The sequence below is a fragment of the Centroberyx gerrardi genome, chromosome 13 (genome assembly GCF_048128805.1).
Source record: "Centroberyx gerrardi isolate f3 chromosome 13, fCenGer3.hap1.cur.20231027, whole genome shotgun sequence".
NCBI classification, from domain to species: domain Eukaryota; kingdom Metazoa; phylum Chordata; class Actinopteri; order Beryciformes; family Berycidae; genus Centroberyx; species Centroberyx gerrardi.
This window is the reverse complement of record NC_136009.1, coordinates 20415362-20440667: the sequence shown is the minus strand read 5'-3', so window position 1 is coordinate 20440667 and position 25306 is coordinate 20415362. Positions and strand designations below refer to the sequence as shown.

Here is a 25306-nt window from a genome sequence, read left to right as displayed (position 1 = left end):
AGCCCCATCATCTGTCAGCCCAAACCACTGTGGCCTTGAGCCACTTGAAGCGCTGCCATCACCACCTTTAGTTTAGCCTTGCATATTTTAAAATTCAATCTCAGACTCCCATTACAAATATCTGTGTACGCTGTGCGCAGTGACTCAACTGACTCTAGTATACTGAGTTACACACCATACATCACTGGGGCCTTGGCAAGCCTGGCTAAGCACAATAATTCAGAGAGTTACAAATAGCTCTCTCTCTCCAAGGCTGTGGTTTATCACACACCAACATGCAACATGCATTTGTTCAAATCAGTAAGCCTCAAACATATAAACCATAATCTTTCTTAATCTCTGTTTTTTAGGGAGGGCAGTCTCTTTGCAGACATTTACAATGAAGAAAGATTGGAAAGTAGGTAGAAAATTGGGAGGGAACGATGGAACAGTATTGGGTGGGATATGAATCCGCCACAGTGATGTACGCATCTTGTCAGTCAGTAGATTGAGCTGTCAGGATGCCCATATATCCTCCATTTGAAGAGTTTCATTCGGAGATATCCACAAATATTTCAAATTTGAAAAAATGTACTGTAAAAATGATTCTGGCAATCATTTTGACAGTCAATTTTTTCAAATGATAGTTAATAGTAAAATGTATTGAAGCTTTTTCATACATTTTCTTATGATATGATAGCATTTTCCAGATTATTCTTCTGTTTTTTTTAAATATTGAGCAATGTAGACCAACTTTGCAACCTTCCAAATGGATGAATGAGTCCACTAATATATTGGGGAGTTATACTGCTTATTTTGCATTTTGTGATTAAATTAATCTGTATTCTGCCCCCCAGTTTCGGCTAAGCCTTAAACCGTTTGCATGTGAAAAAAAAAAACACCATTAGACATGCAGATATGTTGCCTTTTCCCAAATTAACCTTTTAAACACAGTTTGCTACTGAGTTATGTTCAGCGATTTGACGGTTTGCTTTTGGGCTGTTGATGCAGAGTCTTGGTAGGTTGGATTCGAGGTGTGTTTTTGGGCTTGCATGCTAACCCCTAGTGTTTACGCTCAGCAGTGCGCTTCATTTGATGTTTTTATCTCATCCAAACAGGATGTACCGACGTACCTCCAATATGGTGGGACTCAGCTACCCCCCTTCTGTCATATCTGTGCTTAAGGTATTAGCATGCGCATGCACACACATATACACGTACACACACATGCACGCAGAGGCACACAGAGATATAAAATAACAAACACTCAAACATACAGACACACACACAATCACGTTTGCTTACACTCCAGGAAACTGATGCATTTACAGTAGCGGCATCATCAGTCTTTCTAAATTCACATGCCAACCGTTTTCTTTTTATTGTACATGAGGACTACAATGTCAGTATTTAAATTCTGTTTCCTCAAACAGAATGTGGACAAGTGGTCGTTTGACGTGTTTGCTCTAAATGAGGCCAGCGGGGACCACGCTCTCAAATTCATATTCTACGAGCTGCTCACAAGATACGACCTCATTAGCCGCTTCAAGGTAAAGTCACCAGGGAGTCGAGTCTCGCTGGTCACCACCTTACCTTTTCTTTCAGTCATTATAACAAGGAGAAACCAAAGAATACTCACTGCTGGTTGTAAGAAGGTTGCAAATTCCACTTCATCATGCCTGATCCAAGCTGATTGAATCCTTTCTCTCTTGAGTGGCAGTGGCAGATTGTGTTGCCAAGTTCCAACATTGATATTCAGCCCATACTGTGAGGGAGGCTGGACACACTCCTTCTCAGTGCATATTGGTGGATCTCAATTTCCATAGTGTCTTATGGCTGAGGACCCTTCACTTGGAGTGGAAGCATCTGAAAATGACAATATAGTAAATGATGCGGGCAATGAAGCCGACATGAATATGTAATCGCGTCTGCAGTAGCCGAGAAGCCTAAATCATTCATGATCCATGATTGTATGACATCAATTTCAGATGCTGATGGAACTGTGCACGAGTTGAATTTGTATGCACAATCATTTAAATTCGTTTATAGAAGTTCCTAACTCACAGCAGTGTTTTACTTGCACTCGTCTGTTGTCTTGACTGCCTTCAGATCCCCATCTCTGCTGTGGTGTCGTTTGTGGAGGCGCTTGAGGTGGGCTACAGCAAACATAAAAACCCCTACCACAACCTGATGCACGCTGCTGATGTCACACAGACTGTACACTACTTACTACTCAAGACTGGCATGGTGGTGAGTAGCACACGTACACCCAAAATACATACTGTACATGTACTCATTTAAAGTTCTACAGATTTTCTTTGTCAAGAGCATAGATAAAAAGCATGTACAGCACACGTACCTGTTGAAAACCTACATAAACCAGTTGAATGTAAAATCATCATTTCTAAGGGAGAAAGCTTATTGGATTGAAGCGTACTGTGTGAAATAGAGGGGATTTTATCCGCATGGTATTCACAACATCTCTGTCAGTTGTCGTATGTCAGCCTAATTGCAGCTTTGCCTGACGTGCAGCTTCTAAATATGGCTTTTTTTTTTCCGGGAGAATCCATGAGCGATCCTTTCACGGAAAAACCAGACATCCGAGGAAAATCACACTTTAATCCTGGTTTTGCTCAAGGCAGATTTGAGAATATCAACGCACATTTCTAAGAATATCTGTCAAAATGTGACACTTAGTAATGCTCATTGTCATCATCTCAATACTTGCTCTCTGAAGTCAAATATTTTCCCTTACAATAACATACCTAGGAGTTTTCCATATTACACTGCTTAATTTTTACACTCCATATTTCATGTTGCTTTTGTTCTTTTTCCATCTGGTGACCTATATTTCACTTCTTCCCACCCGAGTGACTTAAGGGCATTTTGGATGCTGCATTCATTCCAAAAAAACACTAGTCTCACTAAAGCTGGGTTCAAATCCCCCAGCTAGCCAGCCAGCCAGCCAGCCAGCCAGCCAGCCAGCCAGCCAGCCAGCCAGCCGCCCCCGCTTCCAGTGTTTTTATTTAATCACCTTAATAAGGTGGCTGCGACAGCTGTCGACAGGGTATGTTTCTTTGGGCAGTGCCTCGCACAGTAAACCACATTACTGCTAGAACCACGGGCTCCTGGGAGAGCAGGAGAACAGCATCTATCATTTGCAGGCCCTCCAGACTCCATTAAATCAACAATCACCAGGTCATTCATAAAGCAGGCCCACGAGGAAATACATTGGGGGATGGATTGGCCATCTTGCTCACTGCTCTTAATGACTCCCATCCCCCACTGTTGATTAGTCACTGATATTGACTGGGCTTCCAGCTAAATCCCCACTCGGATGCATACGCATCTCAGTGGAAAATGCCCACTCACAGGTGTGCGTGCATGCTGCATACGCTCACACCTTTAAACATGAACACACACAAATACAAGTGCGCACACACACACACACACATACACTCACACAGAAGTACAGGTACATACCGCATATACACACTTCTTAGTCTTTGATTTCTTGATCCTGAGCTTCACTCGGTTCCCTGATGGTTGTTTTTATGATGAAACTGTGATTTTCAAACTCGCTGTTTATCCGTCGATCAGCGGTGTGCTGCTTCTTTGACATCATCCTCTGCTTTGCTGTAGTCACGACTCACGACTAAGAAAGTGAAGCTGGAACCTAAAATAGGAAAGCATGGGCTGTGGGCTCACCTTATGAGGGCATTCATTTATAATGAAAATTCAAGAGAGTATCACTTTGTTTTTTGTGTGCATAAGCAGCAGTGACAACCTAGAGAGAAACACTGTGTGTGAGGAGAAATGGAAAGAGGAGTGTTAAAGTGACAGATTGAAATATGATTCTCAGTAGCTTGTCTCATCCAAAGTTTCCTTTCTGCTTTTCTGACCAATCCTCTATCTCCTCCTCTCCATTTGTTTCTTTTCATCCCCGATGGTAATATATTCCGTATGCCAAATTCTTCTTTCTGCATTCTTCTGCAATCATTTCTTTCCCACTGTGTTTTATGACACGGTGTACCATTCCCTCCATTCTTCTTTTTCCATTCAATGACTGCCCATTTCTCTTTTTTTTATTTTCCATCCATTCTTTCCTCTCTTATTCATTACTTTCTTCCTTCTATTCTATTGATGTCTCTCCCTGTTTTCCATCTCACTGTCTCCCCCCCCCCCTTCTCCTCAACATCGTTGTCTCTTCTGTCTGCTCCTCTTGATATCCTCCTCTACAACCTCTTCCCTCCCTCTCCTCATCCTTTCCTCCTCCTCTTCCTCTCCTCTTCCTTTCCCCCCCCAGCATTGGATGACTGAGCTGGAGATCTTTGCCATGATCTTTGCGGCGGCGGTGCATGACTACGAGCACACGGGGACCACAAACAACTTCCACATTCAGACAAGGTAATGGATCATAAAATCAAAAATGCATGGCACCGACTCGCCCCGATCAATGTGTTCATTTACAGCAAGGGGGCTGAGTGCTTTACATTCACATCCAGATAGCCTGCAGTGCAGTAATAACATTGGGGCAAGGGGGAGACCAAATGAACTCCAAACTCCATGCCCTTGAAGCAGAAAAAGTCATTATATTCTCTGAAGATGGGTATTATACTCAAAGGGAGGAAAAGTTCATGGGTTTTTGGCACGGCTGTGCTTCTGTAAGTTTAACCTGACCTAATGCACATTCTACATACTTGCATACGTTTTGTGATACCATTAGTAAACAAGTTCGTTCATAATATTAGTAGCAACATCTAGGGGTCCACTGTTGATCCATGTCCTATATTTCATGATTTTGATCTTACACAAAAAGACAATTGCCTTTGGTTTTGCTCTGATTGACAGGTCAGACACAGCTATTCTGTACAATGACCGCTCGGTGTTGGAGAGTCACCACGTCAGTGCAGCCTACCGCCTACTGCAGGACGATGACGAGATGAACATCCTCTACAACCTCTCCAAGGATGACTGGAGGTGAGAGAGAGAGACAGACAGACAGACAGTGAGAGATATAAAAAGATAGAATAAAGAGAAGACCTGATGAAACAGCTGGTTGAGAGCAAAGGGGAAAGAGAGAGAGGGGAGATAGAGAAATCTAGAGGAGGAGAAAGACAGACAGATAGAGACAGACCGACAGAAAGACAGGAACCAAGGCAGGCGAGAACAGTCACACAAAGAGACCTAAATTAGCACATCGCCCATTCGAAGCAAAGTCTGAACTTGTCTCTTATTTTTCCAAACTAATCACTCTGCTCGGTAGTTGCAAATAGAGTCAAGATCAGAAAACCTGGGTTGCCTTCATGGTCCAACAACTTTTAGTTGAGTGGAACTGTTATACATGTGGTAATACATTAAAGGAGACAGCTGCAATCCGATTTCTCACGGCACACGGCAGAGGTTGTCAAAGTAGATATTAAAAATAGCTCTCAGAAAGTGATCTGAATTATGACTGCCTTCATCTACTTTAGTGGATTCCAAAATAAGGTGGCTTTTATTACCGGAGTTTGACAAGTCATTACCTTCTCTGCAGTTCGTTGTACAACACGTTTTTTTTTTCTCTCTCTCCTTTGCTTTGGTCCAGAGAGCTGCGGGCCCTGGTGGTGGAGATGGTGCTGGCCACGGACATGTCCTGCCACTTCCAGCAGGTCAAAGCAATGAAGAACTTCCTACAACAGCCTGAGGGGTCAGTCGCAACCCCTTCACCAATGTTTACACTCCATCCACGCTGCCCTCAGCCCTGCAGTTTACACCTCCATTAATCCTGCCATCAGCCCCTGCTTACTAACTACCTACTGTTTACAACCCAATTAACCCTGCGCTGTAGGGTGTACTCAAATAGGAATGCACCAACAGGCAATGTTTTATAACAGGAGGAATGCTCGAAACAAACAAGAGGGATAATTTCTGTTGTTGTTTACTTAGCATAAAGAATATGAAATGAGCAATTAGGTGCTAAATAGTACCAACACTGAAGTACTGTACAAAAATAATCATGCAGGGTCAGGCACAAACTAGCCAAGTAAGACGCTTTATGTTGGTATACTGCAAGACTGCTGCTGAGTTCACCTGCAAGTTGCCAGGCTAAAGTTAGACCAGCACTTTCTGCTCTGCTGAACAGACCTGTTCTGTTTGCTGCCTGCTGTTTTCCTTTGGCCAATTTAACACCCGTCTCTGTGTCTCAACCCCTTTTCCACACTTTATGAGCACAACAACCTCTAAAGTGACTGACAGCCAGAACTATATGCAGACACTGAGCTGGAATAAGTGAATTGAGGTGCTTAAGGATTTCTAGCCTTTAGTGAGTAAGCTATCAATCAAGCTATCATATGACACAGAAATGATGAATCGTCTCTGCTGATGTAGCAGCAACGCTGACAAGAGTAGCCTCATAAGGAACTTGTTCACCTTCAATGCTCCCTTTTCGCTGCAATAATGCACAGCGCTTGTCACGACAGAAAATTGCTCAGAAAGCAGTGATATGGAGATATGCTGCTTCCTGAGAATGTATGTTGCCCATATCTGTGAATATGTACCTCAGAGAGAATTTTGTACAGAACCCGGGGCAAGGTTTTGCAATGACAAACACTGCAGGAGGCCGGGCAAGGTTACATGCACTCTTATCGCACACCTACTAGAGTGCTGACTAGAACGTAATCATCAAGCTATAGGGTGTGCACACACATACACATACACAAGCACATAAAGACTTGAATGTCTCAGCACACACACACACACACACACACACACGCACACATGCATGCACATAAACAAAAGATTGCAGAGTCTGCAGAAAACTGTGAAGCTGAATGCACTCTAATGTGAAGTAATTCAAGTCAGTCTGCTCCAGGCCTGCTTAGAGTGCACATCAAGACCCAATCTGCCACAAATGGAAATGGGGGGGAAATTTGAGCTAGTCTTTCTCACCTCTATTTAACCTTGTGTGGTGTGTGTGTGTGTGTGTGTGTGTGTGTGTGTGTGTCTGTCCGTCTGTCTGTCTGCATGTCTGTCCCTTTTTCCACATGCATTGCATTGTGTCTGTCCATTCATCCATTCATCCATCCATCCATCCATCCATTAAACATATTTGGGTATGATATCAGGTGATATCTCAGACACCACTGATCTGATTTGACAAAACTGGGATGATGGGATGATGCATCTTCACTTTGTATTCCAATGTTTACGCTGGAAAAAAAAGTCCGGAACTGCTACACCACCTGTCCAATTTTGATGAAAGTTGGAGGGATGATGCATCTTGTTACTGATTGGCTAAAGGATTGCCTGCATTATTCGTGGGGGACGACGACATGTTTTCTTTTTACGTGTATTTGTGTGTATGTTTCTGTTAGGGTGCAAGCACATGCAAATGTGCATCATGTGTACTGTATATACCTTGGTGTAGTATTTGTGGAGAAATATTTGTGTAAAAAGCATGCACATACTGTACACACAGACTTTTGCATACTCCACAAAAAACACTGTACATGCGTTTTCATCTGTGCTTATTTACTTTGTTGTTCTGTCACGCACTTTGTCACAAACCTATTATGCTCAAAGCCCTTTATAAATAAAATTGACTTGACGCAAAATATCATCATATCATATGTTGGTGTCTGTGTACCACCAGTTTGACATACTACCCTCTTCCAGCACCACACACCATCAAGACAGACTGACATAAACTATTCAGGATAGTTATATTTTGCACATCTGACATCTATGCATCCTTTTGCTATTCATCAACCTATTTGTACTTTGCACATCAGCTGTTACCAGATGTACCAGTGCTGCCATGCTGGAACAATTCTTCCTGCTCTGAATGTATACGTACCTGTAGTGTGTTTATGTTCATGTTACTACCACATTCTACCCATTGATCATATATGTTTCTCTTCTCTCTTATAGCATTGACAAGCCCAAGGCCCTGTCCCTGCTGCTGCACACAGCAGACATCAGCCACCCGGCCAAAAGCTGGGACCTGCACCACCGCTGGACCACCTCCTTACTAGAGGAGTTCTTCAGACAGGTGAGTGGAGGCTGGTCGCATGTTGATTGTGATATAAGCTATGTGTCTATATACAGATACTGTACGTTCCTGAGGAGTTGGCGATCAATAATAACCATTTTTTCATAAAAATGTCACTCAAGACGCAGTGCCATTTTACTCCAGACATTACAAACTGTGAAAACAGAACCAAGCCGAGTGTGACTCAAGTTCAGTTTTGACATTTCATCATTCAGTGTATTAACTGCTCTGTCCATCAATACCTCAACCTCATGACTTGGATTTCTTTCTATGCATTTTTTTTTCTTTATTACATTTGGATTGGGCCTTTAAGATGTGATTCAGACAGCTGGGCCCACCTGGAAACCCCTCGAGGATATAGTTATTGGGGCTGGATGTGGGAGAACACGGGAAGCATGTTTCAAACTGACATACTTTGAATGTGCTTCTATCAATTCAGGCAGGTGGGCCCACCTGGGAGTTCCCAGTGGATATTGTGAAGGAGGGAATATGGGTGGATCGGTAGGATTTGCACGTATTCTTTGGGTAAATTTAGACTTAGACGTCTGTGTCCACATCGGGGGGTCCATCCCTGGGAGGATACTGTTGCATGCAGGCAAGGTGATAGGCAAGAGTGGAATATGTCCAATAGTTGAAATATGGGTGTGCTTGATTTGAAGACAGTTGAGTCTACAATCAAGTCTACTGTGGAGTCTGGGAGGATCAAGGCGAAATACAGATTGCCAGCAGATGAAATATTGCATTTGAAGTTGTGTTGATTTATCTTGACTCAAAATAGTATACTTAGTAATAATAGTATACAAAATAGTAAACACTTTTGGTGCTGCTTAGGATGTATTGATGCCAGCTGGGTGGCAACAAAATCCATTTGTTCACATGCTGAGAATAAAATTGCCTCCTTAACCACAGACCAAAAGTTACCAAAGTGTTGGTGAGAAACCCTAGTCACAAAAAATGACATCATCAAGGCCCTCACCTGTATTAGTTGTTTATGCCTTCTCTGGATGTTCTTCCCACATAGCCCAATGTTCCTTAGACTTTCATACAGTTGCAGTGTAACAATAAGAACAAAATGATGATGATATTAATGAATGATTGCTGTTATATGGTGCTTCATCACAACTGGACCCCTCAAAGCACTTTATATTAGTGAGTGGGATACATGGTCATTCAATCATGAGTATAATTCTCTCAATATGCTCACTGGCAGACACTCTGCTCCTTTGTCATTCTTCAAAATGGTGCCACAGCATGTGCCATGGGAGATTAAAAGAACATTGCAGAGCATTACCTCCTTGATAAAACAAAGCATTTGACTATAAATAATAAATCAAATAATTGTAAATGTCAACAAGAAGGACACCCGTTTAAGTGGTGCCACGTCGCTTTCATCTCTCCCGTTATTAATCCTCATTGTTCCCATTAGCAGTGTTATTGTTACCGCGGTTGCTTTCGCAAGGCCTTCATCTCTTGGGAGATGAATTGGCGATAAATAGCTACCTCGAAGAACATTGTCTCTCGATTCCCCATCTCATCTGTTTGTGACAAATCAGCGGAGAAAATGAAACACATTTGCGGCCGAAATGTGCTTGGGGAGGGAGGGAGGCTGGTCCAGAGCCTGTTGATAGAGGTGGGGGGCTGTAACGGCTTTCAACAGGAGAGACGGGCCAAAGGGACGGAAATGTTGGGATGACTGAGACAACAATGACAGCTCAGAGAGGGAAGCAGGATGCGGTACATCTAGAGTGCTGTCATACGCTGACAGACTGTGTATGGTGGTGGTATGTGTGTGTATGTGTACTGTATGTGTCTGTATCTCACTTGTGTGAGTGTGTGGTGTGGAGTGGTGTGTGTGTGTGTGGACGGGATTACATGATGCTCCTGACATGCTTTCATACTCTAGGAAGCAATGCGCTTTTTCTAGTATCCAAAGACTGAGAATGTTTTTGACTGAGGACGCCAACTGTGTTTCCAGGGCGACAAAGAGGCGGAGCTTGGGCTGCCGTTCTCACCACTCTGCGACCGCAAGTCCACTATGGTGGCACAGTCCCAGATCGGTGAGTGGCTACTCCACCCTCACATACTGCGTGTGGTGGCTGTATGGGTATACAAATAAAGAGTTTTTCTCCAAAATGAAATATCTACTCTTTCAGGAAAGTGACACCTACTCTAGCAAAATGATTTATAGCACAAAAGCAAAACAAATGATGGTAATTTTAAGGACAGTAGGTAACTTAAGTCCTTGGTTGACAAAGTGAAAACACTTTCACAGGCTGAATCCTATCTGTTTTTTGTTTTTTTTAATTAACTCAAATATTGATCTCGCCATGGATGTGACTTTGCATTTGTCTCACAAATTGCATCATTATAGCCATTGTTGTGCACTCGTACTACTTTCCAATCTCTGTTAATCCACACCTTGAATATATCTATCGAAACTGTAGATACTGACAGTGTGTATATGTTCTGAATATGCTAATGTCTTTATCACCAGGGTTCATAGACTTCATTGTGGTGCCCACCTTCACTGTACTGACAGACATGACAGAACGTATCGTCACGCCCCTCATCGACGAGGCCTCCCACTCAGGTTTTGCCGGGTTTCGACGCTCAAGGTGAGCTACTTCCTATTTATGTTGATTGTGACTGGAAAGTTTGAATTCCTATAGATATTCTGGGAAAATGTGGGTAGGTGAAGAAAAAGACGCTTTCCCCTCTTTCAGCAACTACTGCCAAAGTGCCCTTGACCAAGGCACTGAATCCCTAACTGTTCCAATGGAGTTATATGGAGGCAGGACTGGGTGACTGTGTGCAAACCAGCTAGCCTGGTTCAATAAGGGTTAAACATGTACTGTTTTCTCGTTGCCTTCTCAAACCATCACACAAGGCCCTTTCTGGCTGAACCTCAGTAGCTCTACTGCAATAACAGCCTTTTTAATGGAAACAGTGAGAGCAACAGATGAGTCCTCCATGATTAATCCATTTCTGCGCACGTAAGTGTCTCCAACCTTCATCAGGCAGAGCCACACACCTTGAAATTGACATTTTAGAGATGCTAGTCAAGTTTGCACCTCCATCTTGCCGTGATGATCCCTGAATGGGCCTCAGTGCTGGATTGGCATATGTAATAGTCCTCACAACACTGGTTTAACTGATTGGCTCAACACTTTTCCTGCAGCCACGTACAAAATGAGGTTTTTGCTGCGAGTCGTGATGTAAGGCTTTGAAACCACCCAAACAAGAAGGCACATTCCACTTGCTCCTGCATTAGTAATGTTTAATGTTAAACATTACTCTCTCTGGGTAATGTTTAAAGTTAAACTATCCAGTGAAAGAGAATTATTAAACTTTGAATCTGCTATTTGTTTAAACTTTGTGTGTCCAAAGTGTGCATATTAGAAAATGAAGTACTACTTAGGCTCTGCATCTCCCGCTGCACCTGCACATCAATATCAGCCTCCCCATTCTTCTCGACAAGAGTCATTAACATTACTCAGCAAGCCTCCAGTCGAAGCTAACCGAGTGGAAATCTCAGATAGTGTTGCCGCTTGTGCATTCTCCTTGTCTTCGTACACCTGGATGTTTATGGGTTTATTTCGACTGCTTCTTTACAGCATTTATAGCTGCTTTCAATCTCTCTCTGTCTGCCTCGGCTTATCCCTCCGTCTCACTTTCATCTCACGTCTTTCTTCCCCACAACTTTTGTTTTTTAACATGCCGCTGACTCAGAAAGCTCTTGTTCTAAACCCTGTACTCCTTTCTTCCCTCTCCCTCCAGTCTGAACAGTATTAGCTCGGAGGACGCTAAGCGAGGGACTGTGAAGAGCATAGGGTCAGACAGCAGCTCGTCGGGCCACTGCTCTTTACTGGCGGTGGACCTGAAGAACTTCAAGGCGCTGTGGAACGAAGAGGTTTATCAGAACAGGGAGAGGTGGAAGTCACAGGCCGCTAAAGGTACAGTACACCCAAACAACAATTTTAGCTGTCTTCGGTAAACTGGTGGTGATGTTGAGACCAGAGGAAAGATCTGCCACATCAGAACATGAGGTCTACCAGAACAGAGAGAATTGGCTTAAGCTGCAATGCTCTTAACTAGGGGATTTTGGCTGTTTGATCTGTGTCAGTGTGGGATTTATACCCAGCAAAATCATCAGTGTTAATCTAACTCTGAGAGTGTAAGAATCAACGGTCAGTGTTTATACAAGTCCACACCCATCAGAGTTAATTTAACACATTTAGACGGTTTTGAACACCCGACCCAGAGTCTTATCAGCTCTATGAGCGAACAAACATCTTTCCAATTAGCACATGTCAACTCAAAATAATTGTCGCTAAAAAATCATCACTTATTAAAGGATAAGGCTGGTGTTTTTTAATGCATTGCTTACTGTCAACAAATCCTATGAAAATAACAAAATCAGCAATGATTTTGTTTTGCCAGCAAGTCTCGTCCATGTAGCCGGTGCCCAATGAAGCCATGTCCCAGCAGCTATAGAACTCCATTGTATTAAAAAAACGATTAAAAACACGTCACAGAGCCATGCCGTTGCTCTGGGCAACATATTTCATCATCGCGATGCACCGGGCCAGCCGACTTTTTCCTCAAACAACTTAATAAGCCGGCTGTAAACACGTTTGCGATCTTAGAAAAGTAGTTCCGTAGCACCGAAAATAGTCCCCGGCGTAATGAAGAATTTGATTTGGTAATAACTACAACAGCTTGACTTTTCATGGTAAAATTGAAACTATGTCTTTGTGAGCTGTATTTAAAGGTTTTTAGCTTACAATTGGAGCCAATGACTTCCAGGTTGACGGCTAAAAACGATATGTGGGAAGTCAGAAAGTAATGGGAGTAGATCAAACGCATTGTTGATTTTGTTATTTTCATAGGATTTGTTGACGGTAAGCAATGCATTAAAAAACACCAGCCTTATCCTTTAACACTGGAAAATCTGCTGCATAAGACAAAGGAAATGGATCTATAGACTCAACAAGCAGAGGTAGTGATTGATTTTTTTCTGCTTTTGTTTGAAGAAAATAATCGTACTTTAAAGGTATCAATGTATGAGCCACAAACACACACACACACACACACATGCACACTAACCTACCTCCATGCTGTTGTGTATGTCACCTCAGAGGCAGAGGAGAGAGCTAAAAAGGAGGCAGAGGAGCAGGCCCAGCAGGAAGAAGCTATGGAGCCCCAGGAGGTCCAAACAGAAACAGAACAGCCTGAACCAAAGGAGGACAAAGTGGAGGGTGAGGAGCCAGAGTCAGGGGAGGTCAGCAGACCACCAGATGGTAACGCAGGGGGAACAGAGCAGGGAGCGCAGCCTGGGAGTGCCACATACAAGAATCAGCCACTACAGAACGGTACATCCCTTTCACTAACTATGTAATCCCACAGCGTGACCTATTTTTAAAGTCATGACAGAAGGCAACTGACAATTTCTCCAACCTTGGGTTACATCGGTGTGAGCAGAATGTAACTCTCGACACCTAAATGATAATTCCAGCCGCAGTGAATGTTAAGCCCATTTTCCAGCATGCCCTTTCTCCTTTCTAATTATTTTTTTTTTACATGCAATCATCAGAGAAACAGGTATCATGTGACTTATTTCCTTACCTCTGGACACCATTCACTTTCATTCAACTTCAAACAATACCAAACTGAATTTCTGAGATGGCACACTAAGTGTAGTAACATAATCCATGGAGAAGATGTGTGTATGTTGCTAGTAGAGCATTAAAAAAACACATTGTTTTGTGAATGAAAAGTAGTTTCAATCCAAATATTGTATATTTGAATGTTTATGAATCAATGCATGCATTCAAAAAGCCCTGATTGGACAAATGGGGCACCAGTAGGCGTGTCTATGACATTAGGCTAAAATGTAAACCTTGGAACAAGGAAATAGGCAAAACACTGTAGCAGTATAATGTAGCTGTATCATCAGAGCATCAGAAAATAAACTTCTCCAGATTCTAACATGCCTAGCTCGGCCTATTTCACCATTAAACTCACCATGATCTTTACTTACACTTTTGTGTTTACATCAGAAGTCCCACCTTAGACAGCACTTCTCACTAATTTCCAATGTTCTCTGTGGTTACATCCCACCTCATTTCAAGCCTCTCAGCTGAAGAAGAGAGATTTTCTGCCTGAAAGTTGTTCCTATGAAAGGGATTAAAATAAGGTGCTAAGTAAGCAGGTTTTATTCTTTGATGTGCAAACGCGCAAATCAGTCGGGGCTAATCACAATAAAAAGCTTGTTTCTTTCTTATCCACTAAGAGGACCATTTCAAAATTTAGAAAATATAGGTAAAATGTAGGACATCTACAAAATCCCGCAAGCTTCAGGTTACCACAAAAACAGCACAGGAATTGAAGAGAGAGAGAGGGCACTCTGGGCTTAACATTCACTATGGACAGAATTATCCATGTCCAAACTCTTTTTAGGTGTATAGGTCTCCAACAATACAAGTAAGTGGAGGGTAACAGAAAACAAGGATGTTTCTCATGAGATAGTACCAAAAGTGCAATGTGTATTGCACCAAACGATTCAGTCAAGCGCTTGATGGATTAGTATCTCACATAAGCATTGATACAACAATTGATAGTGTGCAAGTTTGCTACCACTAACTATACCTACATCAGTATGACAAATAACACGACTACCTCCGACTCTTCAGGGGAATTGTCTGAAGGGGCTGAATCTCCTGAAAGCGAAGAGAACAAGAACAAAGCAGTTGATGGTGAGTTTTCTCCTGCAGCCCTCCATCATTCATATGCAGTTAAATCAGTGTACCTGTTTTATTACCTCAAGAAATAAAGTTTAAATCAGTCTTTCCCCTACCATTGGATATGTAGAGTGAGTGTATCCAAGGAAACACCACCCTGCCTAGAAGAAATAATTAGTTTTTTTTTGTTTCAGTGGAGATTTATAGCTGTTGCATGGTGTAAATGTTGGTCCAGAGGCCCTTTTCAACCTGCCAAGAAAACATTACTGATAGAAACCCTGGTCGATATTTTAAATAAGGTGAAGACAAAAGTAACAAGTTTCCATGACAACAACATGGAGGTTTATCGATCACGGGAAACACACTGGGACCAGAATTCCTTTTACTAGGATCGGCAGAACTTGTTTCAGAAATGAAATCAAGAAGAACAAGAACAAAGCATAATACCTGTCAGTTGAGCTGATACTCTAGAGAAATTTTTCCATATCAGCCCATTGAGCTGTTTACATCCACACACCTTGACTATTGGGATATAATCTGATTAAAACTTTTCTCATTCCCCCCACAGCAGAGGTTGAGATGGACTGAGGGAGTTGGGGCGTGTGATGGCCTAACTGTTGCATCATTGCTGCACCATTGTCAACCTAAACCTGCTTTTTCCCCCCTATGGGAAGACTCAGACTCACACCAGAGGGAAGGCCATTACCAGGACTATGTCGCCCTCTACAGGACACCGAGAACACTGACACCATCACTTGCTATTTCTCTCTCTGATCGGCTGTTTATACTTCCGCTCTCCCAGCTCCCATGTTTATGCTCTTGGGGTCTTGTATGTGGAGCTTTTGGCCAGATTGTCTACCCATGTGCATTATGTTTCCCTTCCTACTTATTAATTAAGTGAAGACGACGATGGTGAAGATAGTGAGGAGAAGGAGAAGCCATTTAAAGACTCTGATACTGAAAATGATGTTTTTCACTTTTTCACTGGTTATGTTTTACTCCATTCTGAGCTGCATGTTTATCTCAGCCACCAAGACATTTAGCCACTGTAGAAGTCCCACTTTTTACTGCATGCTTGCTGAACTACCGCTTCAATTTTATCTATCCACAAGAGAAATTAGTCTAGAAATATAAAGTTTTTCTCCCTATCCAGATGCTGGACGTTGCAAAGACTGATCTGGTAAATAGCTGATTTAGAGACATCAGGTTTTGTGCAACAACTAAGTAATTTGGTCCTTAGGAAATAAGAAGCATGCATTTTCTGCTAATGCAGAATAGATTAAGGATAAACACATGAAGAGGGACTTCTACAACAGCTACCATTGTATATGAGTGTGTGTACAGTACATGGGGTAACCTCAGGTCCACTGTGGTTAAATTCAGAGTTCTACAGCACTACCTTTTTAGTAGCGAGTAGCATATGCTCCTAAAACAAACCCATGCTACCTAGAAAACTGAAAAAGTAGCTGATGTGCAACTTGAGATTCAAAGTAAGGATAGTCACTCACAGGTAATGCTCCTCAATTTCTTCCTTGTTCTTCAGGAGCGCCTGTGAAATATCACTGTAAAGGATTAGCTGGTTAGGGTCGGACTTCCCTGCTGTATCCTCTGTATCCTTCCTGGACGAAGCTGGGAGTCTCCCTTATCTCTGCTTAGGCCACTACAGAAACCTCTTTCTACCACAATTTTTGGTTTTATTGTCCCCTTCTTACCAAGTTTACTTTCTTACTGCAATTGCTCAGACATTGTACATTAATTTCTTTTTTTTCGCTTTTTGTGTTCCTTGCGGGCTGATATTGTTTTGTGTCTTTGTCTTCTTTACATTGAGAGCTTGTATATCTATATGGATCTGAGGGGGTAGAAATGCTGCGAGTCCACAATCCACCGACGTATATTGTTGGATGTAATATAAGATATTGTAGTCAAATGTCCAAAAATTAGAATGAGACTTTTGCATTTCAAACATATCATTTATATAAATGCATTCAAGTTTTTGTAATATATACACTCTTTTCATTTACTTTTGATTTTTTGTAAAGCTTTTATGTGTGATGCAATGTTCTACATGAATAATGCACTGGATGTGTCAAATATCCTCATATGTCACTCCTAGCCTCTGCTTTTCATCAAAAAAGTTGAAGTCTCTGTTTAGCATTCCTTTGACAAGAGACTTCTATTCTCGATGCCTTCTTACGTGTATTTAAGCTGTAGCAAAAAGTCAATATTGTGGCTGAATTAGAGGAACTTTTTTTTTTTTTTTTTTTTGCATTATCCTACAGCTGCAACGGCTTCATCTTCTAGGTTGTTGGTGTAATGTTTAATCCACATGTGTTTACAGTGTGCTTGTTCAGCTACTAGCCAGTTGAATCCATCATGCTTCTGTGATGGCCGTGCATCCAAGGCTATGAGTCCAAACTGTAGCTGCTTTATGGTTGTTTGCCAGGTTTCTAAAGCTTGTACGACACTTGTATGTTGTGTATAGAAGATGCAAATATTACTTACTGTGCATATGTAACATATTGAACCTCTGCAATGCTGGTTCAGCTTTTACTGTATATGTGTAATTGGAAGAGAGAAGCATTTTGGCAGTATTTGCATAACGATGGATATGTTTTCCCTAAAATTGTGCACTTTTGTTATTTTTTTGACAGAAGATATTGTCTTTCCCTAAGTTCAAAATTCTTTTGGTGTGCAAATCCCTTGATTGTGCCAAGATCAGGTTCTTGGCAAATGCTGTGGTTATCTTAAAGTATATATATGTATACTAGTACATATACTAATATGTATAGTATATATGGGGTTCAGAGGGGGTAAATAATTTAACAAATAAGAATTTATATAAAAACTGTAAGAATTATGAAACCTTATGAATCTTATTTAGCCTCCTTGTTTTAATACACGCTCCCCATTTTGATATTATAAAATGAATATTATTATCATACAGAGAAATAGTAGTTTATCACACAGTGTAGCCATGCTACTTTCTATCTAACAAATACAGTCAGTGGTTATCAAACCAACGGGCTGAATGTGTGCCTATATATGTATTTATCATTTTACATCTTCCAGCGGTAGGGAAATAAATCTTGTGATGTCATATAAATCTGTGCTAATCTGGTTACAGTCAAAAAGGTTATCTTCCCACAATATCATCCACTAAAGACTCTAGAGTGAAGAGTCTACTTACACTTCATTTTAGACACTGGCATCTGGAAACTACAGTCTGGTTAGTAGAGTCAGGATTTAGATCTCGCAGAGTAATACTGTTTATAACAGTATATTCTGCACTCATGTTTTCATTCACACGATCCATTTATTTTCATGCTGTTTTTTTCTGTTTGTGCAATGTAGTGTATGTTTAAATTTTCCGTTTGCTCCTTTTTTGACTGGATGATTCTTTTCATTTGGCCTCTCCCCTCTTGTTTAAGTTCTTCCCACATGTCTAACTGTATTGTATGTTTTATTCAAACAACTTTGAAGTCAAACAAATTCAACTGGCTGCAAAACTCTGTGAACGTAAAGGGAAAGAATCTTGAAAATTAGATTTACAAACAGACTTTTCATGTTAAAAAAAAAAAAGTTCAAAACTCCTCGCATCCACAAACTAGCCTGATAGATGCTTGGTGAAATAAGACGCATTTTCTGTACCAAGGGACCAATATATGTACAGTGGTCTTGTAGTCTGAGACTTTGCTCTATCTTTCACTTGCTACTGTGATAGCCTACTGTATGAATATTTAACAGGAATTTCTACCAGTCTTAATCAGAAACATACTGTAGCTGTATTTATGACGTGCAGACTTCTAAACATGGTGTTTTGTAATGGTTATTACGGAACAGGTTATTTGTTGTTTGTTTAATGCTTTGTTTCCTTGTTTAGTCGGAACCACTCTATATGGTTGATATCATGCTGTTCTAGTGACTGAGGTTAGATGGATGTTATGCGTGTGTGTGAAACTGCCGAAAAATACTTATGTGCATTTCTGAACTCCTCTCACTGTGACCTGCTCTTTCAATGAGTGTGTGTGTGTGCGTGTGTGTGTGTGTGCGTGTGTGTGTGAAAGAGAAAAAAAGAGAGCGATAGAGATAGAAACAGTGATGCAGTGGATAATAAAAAGGCGGGTAAACTTTGACCTTCATTCAATGACCATCATAAGGCAAACAACCACCAACATAAACAAAAAACAATTATATTTTCAGAAAAGCATTTTTTTTCCACTTAAAAGACTCAACTCTCCTATAACTTATCGTTTGATACCACTTACTATGATAATGTATACTATCATTATCATGTATAGCCTACTATGAATTTCACATCATAAAGATTTACTGTATGTCAGCCTACAAGGTGGGTAAAAGATTTCACAAATAAAAAGGTGGCCAAACTGAGTTAAGGGGGTTTACCTTCCACTACATCCCTGAATAGAAAGAATGACTAAGACAGAGTGTGTGTGTGTTTGTGTGCGTGCACGTGCACATGCATATACTTACATATGTGTGTGTGCACGTGTCTGCGTGCGTGCGTATGCATGTATGTGCATGCATGTGTGTGTTCCCTCCCATGCCGGCCGGGCGGCCGTGTGTGCCACCACGCTATGTGACTGCACAGCCGTATCAATAAATCTGGACTCAAAGGGCTCAGATCATGTCTGCCTGTCTTCATTTCTCCAACATCACTGTTAATTATATGGCATATTAAAGACACAATCCGCAATTTATTTCTCACACTAAATATAGTATATAGGGCATACAGGGCATATTCTATTCACATACTGTATGTTAGAGATTAACATGCAGATGAAAAATGAACTTTGTGGAAGTTTCTTAATGAACATATGTAATTAAATAAATTTACTGCAGTGGTAACACGCAATACAAGAGAAAATAAACTTTTTGCATCAAATAACCTACATAATACACTTCATTAAGGTGTATGTTGTCATTCCTTACATCAAAAGTTCAGACTACAGGTTTCAGAGTAAGAAAACACCATCACTCCATGCATCGTGCATCACATAAACAAAGCCAGTAGTAGGTAGACAGATGGCATTATACTGCAATGATGGATTGGGGCTGTAATGTAGATCATAGATTTTTGATAGGCAAAATTGTGTTTCCAGAGTTACATGCATATGGGCTATTTATCTTCTTGAAGAAAGTTGAGATGTCTGTATTCCTTGTTAGAAGCAGCACAAGCCAGTGAAACTCAAAGTGTGTGCACTGTGTATGACCTGCAGTATGAACACTTTACACAGCTGTTACCAAAGAGCCACTAGATGTCTCTGTTAGACTTGGAATAATAGCTCCACCAACACTACTGCCTTGCGCTTCAGAGGGCCTATGGCACTAAACCTGCATGACACATCAACGGACTTGATGTATACCATGACAATCTCCCAAGATAGTCATTGTATAGCTCTCTATCCGCCATATAGGCAAATCCGCGAACATTAGACACAGAACACATATTTATCACAAGCAGCATGCATATTCATGGGCAGGTTTGATGAAGCTCATGGAGGGATGCGTATGGGTTCTCAACACAGCGTTGAGTGCCGAAGCAGAAGGCGAATGTTAATTCAATTATGCGGCAGCTGTTCCTTGGTGCCCATGGCCACTGTGTTTGCACTAGAACAGAAATCTTGTATTAGGTCCCTCGCCATAAAAGACCATTGCCAGGCATGAGAATGGGGACCGCCTGTAACCAAACACCATAAACAGTATTTTAAAGAGCTTTTGATGTTTATTTTTGGTTTGATTGAGGAATTTGGTGAGGGTGGAAAGATTTGTGTTTTTGTTTTGGTTCACTGTTGAGCTTTTTTTAGTCATTACTCTATATTAAATAGTCAATCTGCTTGGAAGCAAAACACGCAAATGAGTTTTTTCCTGGTATTAATTCCAGTCAAGGTTGGTTGCATAGACATGACTGTGTGTCCTGCGGTGGTCGTTCCATCAATTTGGCACACAAGAGCTAATCTACAAATGCATACAATCTTTCTCTTTTGTGTGTGTGTGTAAGTGCGTGTTCATGTGCATGTGTTTGTGTGCCTCTGTAAGTCATCCAGTGTTCACGTGCATGTGAGGATGCATACAGTTCGTCTATGCATGTGTGTGTGTTGGTATGTATGTGCGCCCCACCACCTCACCTCCTGTCCTGGTCCTGGGCAGAGCTCCAGTAGTACTAGGTGGAGAGGAGGAGGAGGAAGAGGAGGAGGGTGAGGGAAGGGAGGAGGAGGAGGAGGGTGAGGAAAGGGAGGTGGAAGAGGAGGGTGAGGAAAGGGAGGAGGAGAAGGAGGGGGGTGTGAAGGCGTCCGCCAACCTGTCCCTTCATTACCTGTCTCCCTGAGCCGGGCTCTGTGTGATTAAATCACACGGCCACTCACTGGAACTGCTCCTCTGATGTTACCCGGGCCTGCTAATCAGTTTGCTTTTCCTTCATCAAAAGGAAAACCGCCGCACCTGTGGGCACAGACACACACACACACACACACACTGATGCATGTGCACAAGTGCACATTACATGTCTACATGCACACACAGACCCAGAGACACACACACAAGCAAACGCAGGCATAGACACAGGCATACAGCCACGCACACCACACATGATCCACACACACACAAAACTCCTTGTACAGAAATTCACACATTTAAGCGACTCAAATAAGCAAATATGCATAAAAATAATAACAAAATCTGATGCTGTCACACCAAGAGTACAGTTTCAGTATGACTAGCCATGTGGGAATCTGTTCCCTAACCTTACCGGTACTGACACCACGCTCTCCCCACTTAACAACACATGACCGTATCATGCAATATGTAAAGACATTACATAGCAAGCTGTATGAAAAGAATGAAACCTTGTCTATCAGTTGGAAAGAGCACAGAGCTCTATTTAGAGTGACTGATCGAGAGCCCAGAATCAAAGGCCCTGTGGCACGAGCTGCTAGTGAGTCTGGGAATTGGCCCAACTCTTAAAGAGCCAAGCTTCCCTCATCTTGACTGGGGGCTGACCCCAAAATAGGAAGAAGCTATTTTCTGCTGGCTGCCAAACAGTTCCTTTCTGGAAGCCTGTCAGGTGAGGTGTCTTGGCTGCCAACTGTAAGCCCTCAGGTGGGCGCAGGGGGCAGGGCAAACCCCCATCATGGCTCGAGCATTTTGACACACAGCAGATGAAGCCAGTTGCAGAGGGCATTGAGCTCTCTGATGCCCTGAGACAAAGCTCTGCTGCTAATGTCACAATTAAAAGAAAAATGACTTTTTCACCTTGTTAGCTAATTTTCCATGTTTTGATATAGCCTACAACTATTTAACAATAAATGCCAACCCAAAAAATATTTTGTTGTATTTTTATATCAAAATCACATTACTTTGACTTACTGTAAAATGGTGTATTTTTAGTGGTTACCTCGTGCTCTACCAGTAGGCATACATAAAAACATTTTCAACAATCTCACCCTTCCATCCCTTCCTGCCTTTCTCTCCCCAACAGACATTCCATTAATTTTCCCTTTTGAATGATCCCTACCTGCGTTTTGTCCTGTCCTGACATCCTATTCTAACAGGAAATACATCAAATTACAGAAGCAAGATGCTCTCAAAATACCTTTTCATTGTGACATTAAAGTGGCAATCTCAGCAACAAGTTACACAGTTATCCACCTACAGTATGCTGTAGTCAGTGGTTGATAGTTTAGTTGATAGTAGTATCCTGCAACTTTTAACTCCAAATCTACTCTTGCACACCTGATTCAATTAAGGTGTCATGAGAATGTGTGGCCCTTAATTGAATCAGGTGTGCAAGAGTAGAGCCACACTCTACTCTGGAGAGGGGGCACTTGAGGACTGTGTTGAGAAACACTGTTCTATACTAAGGTAGGTTGTTTTGTAAAGAAGTGTTTGGGATGCTAGTATTGGCACATGCAAATCAACACCATCTAGCTTCCTTTGGTGCTAGCGTCATCACAAGCTAAAGCTATGCTAACTGCGACATGCCATAAGCACTTAATGCATCAAACTTTGTTATGAAGTATTTCATATGTTAACTTTGTTGTGAATTATCCTCTCAAGTGTCATTTGATCCGAATCCATTTTTTGTTTGCCTATGGCAAAACTGAATGAGATTTTTGGATTCCATTTGCAACTAAATGGGTGAAATCATTTAAGTAGAAATGATGATGAAGTTATTACATATTTTAACACATTACTGAATTTTAAAAAAATATTTGGCTAACATATGCTAGCGAGTATGGCTAGCGATTTTCATTGTTGCTTCAAAACCCATCTGAATCCACTTCAACAAATAAAGAAATGCATAATAGAGGAATTTGCAAAAGCAAAACGTGAAACACACGGTGAAATACTGAGGGAAACTTTTTTCCTGTACTTTCTGTTCATGAAATACTTGAGGAAAGAGTGCCACCCACCCTCCTCAAGTGTTTTTGTTTGTCGTGAGAGATACATCAAAGAGAGACAAGTGGGTAGCAAGATCCGCAACAGCACAGCATAATCCATGACAATACATTTGATTCAGTGTCATGCACTCTTACGGAGCCATCGTGAAGAAATATAATATCACTCTTGTGTTTGCGATTACCTTAACATAAACTGAGTTAATCAAGAAAATGTCCAACAACATGAGTCAGTTCCCCAGGAGGTTTCAGTCATTCACAGGATAATATGTATGATAATATGTATGATGTGTGTTTTTGTTTTGTTTGGAGATGCCATTTCATCTCTGTTTTACAGTATAATCCATACTGTTTATCATACATTATATACAGTACTTATATACAGAACAAAAGCTGTGACTTCCCTTACTTAAATATGATATCTGACACCTTTTTATTTATCCCACCACTGTTTCACTATGGACGTGTCGTCTTTTACCACAACAGATTGTCACAGCCATTTTGAATGTGTGTGAACAGATCATCCTTTGAAAAGGAAAGGGTGCCTCCAGCAACATTTCACGTCTCCCTCCCATCTCTCTCGCTGGAAACGGGACTAACATGTTTACATTATACATTTTCAAAAACATATCCATTATTCATATCCCCATATTTTAATACTATTAGCACATCGCTGCCGCCCACCTGAATACCTGCAAGTTTCTTATCAAAGGAGCCGCGGTAGGTGCTGCTCTATTAGTGTGTAAATGCCAAGAAGTGAGTTTGGATTAAGAAATTATTCCAGCAGTGGACCACCAGACAAAATTTAATTAGATCTTTAAAGTGATTATTTTGCCTGAAAGAACCTGCTGTAAGCTGTTGAATCTTGGACTCGGACCCAACATGGACATGGAGGAAAGCTTGTTTTTACTTCACACTGGAGTGTTTGTGCAAGAATGTTGATTGACAACAGCAACATCTACAGCAAGAAATGGACACACACACACACACACACACACACACAATGTGCCCACCTGTGTGGGTGGGAGGTGGGGCCTCTCGGCAGCTGAGTGGGGCAGCATATGGAGTTTCTAATTGGGTAGAACAGCACAGCTGGAGGACACCAGTCCAGGACCTGGCCTCTGGTAATCAGTCCCACAATCCTCAGCCCTCCTCTGCACATCTACGGTGCTGCTCGTCTTGGGTGGGTGGGTGGGGGGGTGTTCTCACTGCTGAAACCAAGCCACACTAAGCTGAAACTTGCTTGCTAAATGTAACTTAGAATGAGATCCTTTTCCTGTTGACTTCCTATTGAAATCTTATTTAAAGCATAACTCCAGCCATTTTCAACCTGGACCCTTTTTTTCCCCTTCATCTTTCTCCATCATACCAATCGATTCTGACCAAAATCTCAATGGTTGCTTCACTATAGAGCTTCATAATTCTTGCTTGCCTGGGTGAACAGCTCTCCAATAGTCCAATAGGGCCAATGGACACTCTGTCTGTCTGTCTGTCTGTCTGTCTGTCTGTCTGTCTTTTTCAACACATTGATTGCTTACTCTATAGTGAGACATGTCAGTAAAAAAACGATGTAAATCAAAATCGAAAGTCATGCCTTTCTTATACAGTTTTGATGCTACCTTTGCTATTTGTTTGGCAATTCCTTGCTTACTTTTTGCTGGCCAGTCTTTACACTGCTGTGTAAAGTAGTGCAGAATAAATAGTGACAGTTGCAAAGTCATGAATAAACTGGAAATTAAATATATACGTCTCATTCCAGAGTGAGCATCAATATGCTGAAAAAGATCTGCTTTTGGTCCTTTTGGGGATGATTTTCAGAGTGTCCATTGGCCCTATAGGACTGTATTGGAGAAACACACACCCAGGGAAGCAAGATGTAAGTAGCTCTATAGTGAAGCTATTGATGAGATTTTGGTCAGAATCAATCAGTATAATAGCAAATGATGGGAAAATAGAGTTCATGGCTGAAGTTATGCTTTGACCAAACAAGATGACTAAAAACCAATTGTTATTTATAGCAACAGCCTGAAGCCTGGAGGAGTCGGAGGAGGGATGGTTACCCACATTAACTCACACCTGAGAGCTGGCAAGTACCACAGTCTGGTACTGTTGACCAATGAGCAGCCCCAGTGGAGCACTGG

At 41.6% G+C, this 25306-nt stretch overlaps 3 protein-coding genes across 3 annotated transcripts in view; 1 reads left to right on the top strand and 2 right to left on the bottom strand.

Moving 5' to 3' along the window:
- The window catches only part of pde1cb (phosphodiesterase 1C, calmodulin-dependent b), a 72907-nt gene extending 57568 nt beyond the window's left edge, over positions 1–15339 (top strand). Inside the window, exons 8-20 of the mRNA XM_071918243.2 lie at positions 1098–1164; positions 1413–1529; positions 2089–2229; positions 4286–4386; positions 4831–4959; positions 5567–5668; positions 7891–8011; positions 9987–10068; positions 10506–10626; positions 11789–11964; positions 13150–13383; positions 14704–14766; positions 15320–15339. Of these exons, the coding sequence (XP_071774344.1) occupies positions 1098–1164; positions 1413–1529; positions 2089–2229; positions 4286–4386; positions 4831–4959; positions 5567–5668; positions 7891–8011; positions 9987–10068; positions 10506–10626; positions 11789–11964; positions 13150–13383; positions 14704–14766; positions 15320–15339 (1474 nt within the window). The remainder of the gene's footprint in view (positions 1–1097; positions 1165–1412; positions 1530–2088; positions 2230–4285; positions 4387–4830; positions 4960–5566; positions 5669–7890; positions 8012–9986; positions 10069–10505; positions 10627–11788; positions 11965–13149; positions 13384–14703; positions 14767–15319) is intronic.
- Positions 1–25306, bottom strand: part of LOC139926492 (protein THEM6-like) — a 231065-nt gene that overhangs the window by 64775 nt on the left and 140984 nt on the right. The window lies entirely within an intron of this gene.
- The window catches only part of atp6v1h (ATPase H+ transporting V1 subunit H), a 290066-nt gene that overhangs the window by 157371 nt on the left and 107389 nt on the right, over positions 1–25306 (bottom strand). The window lies entirely within an intron of this gene.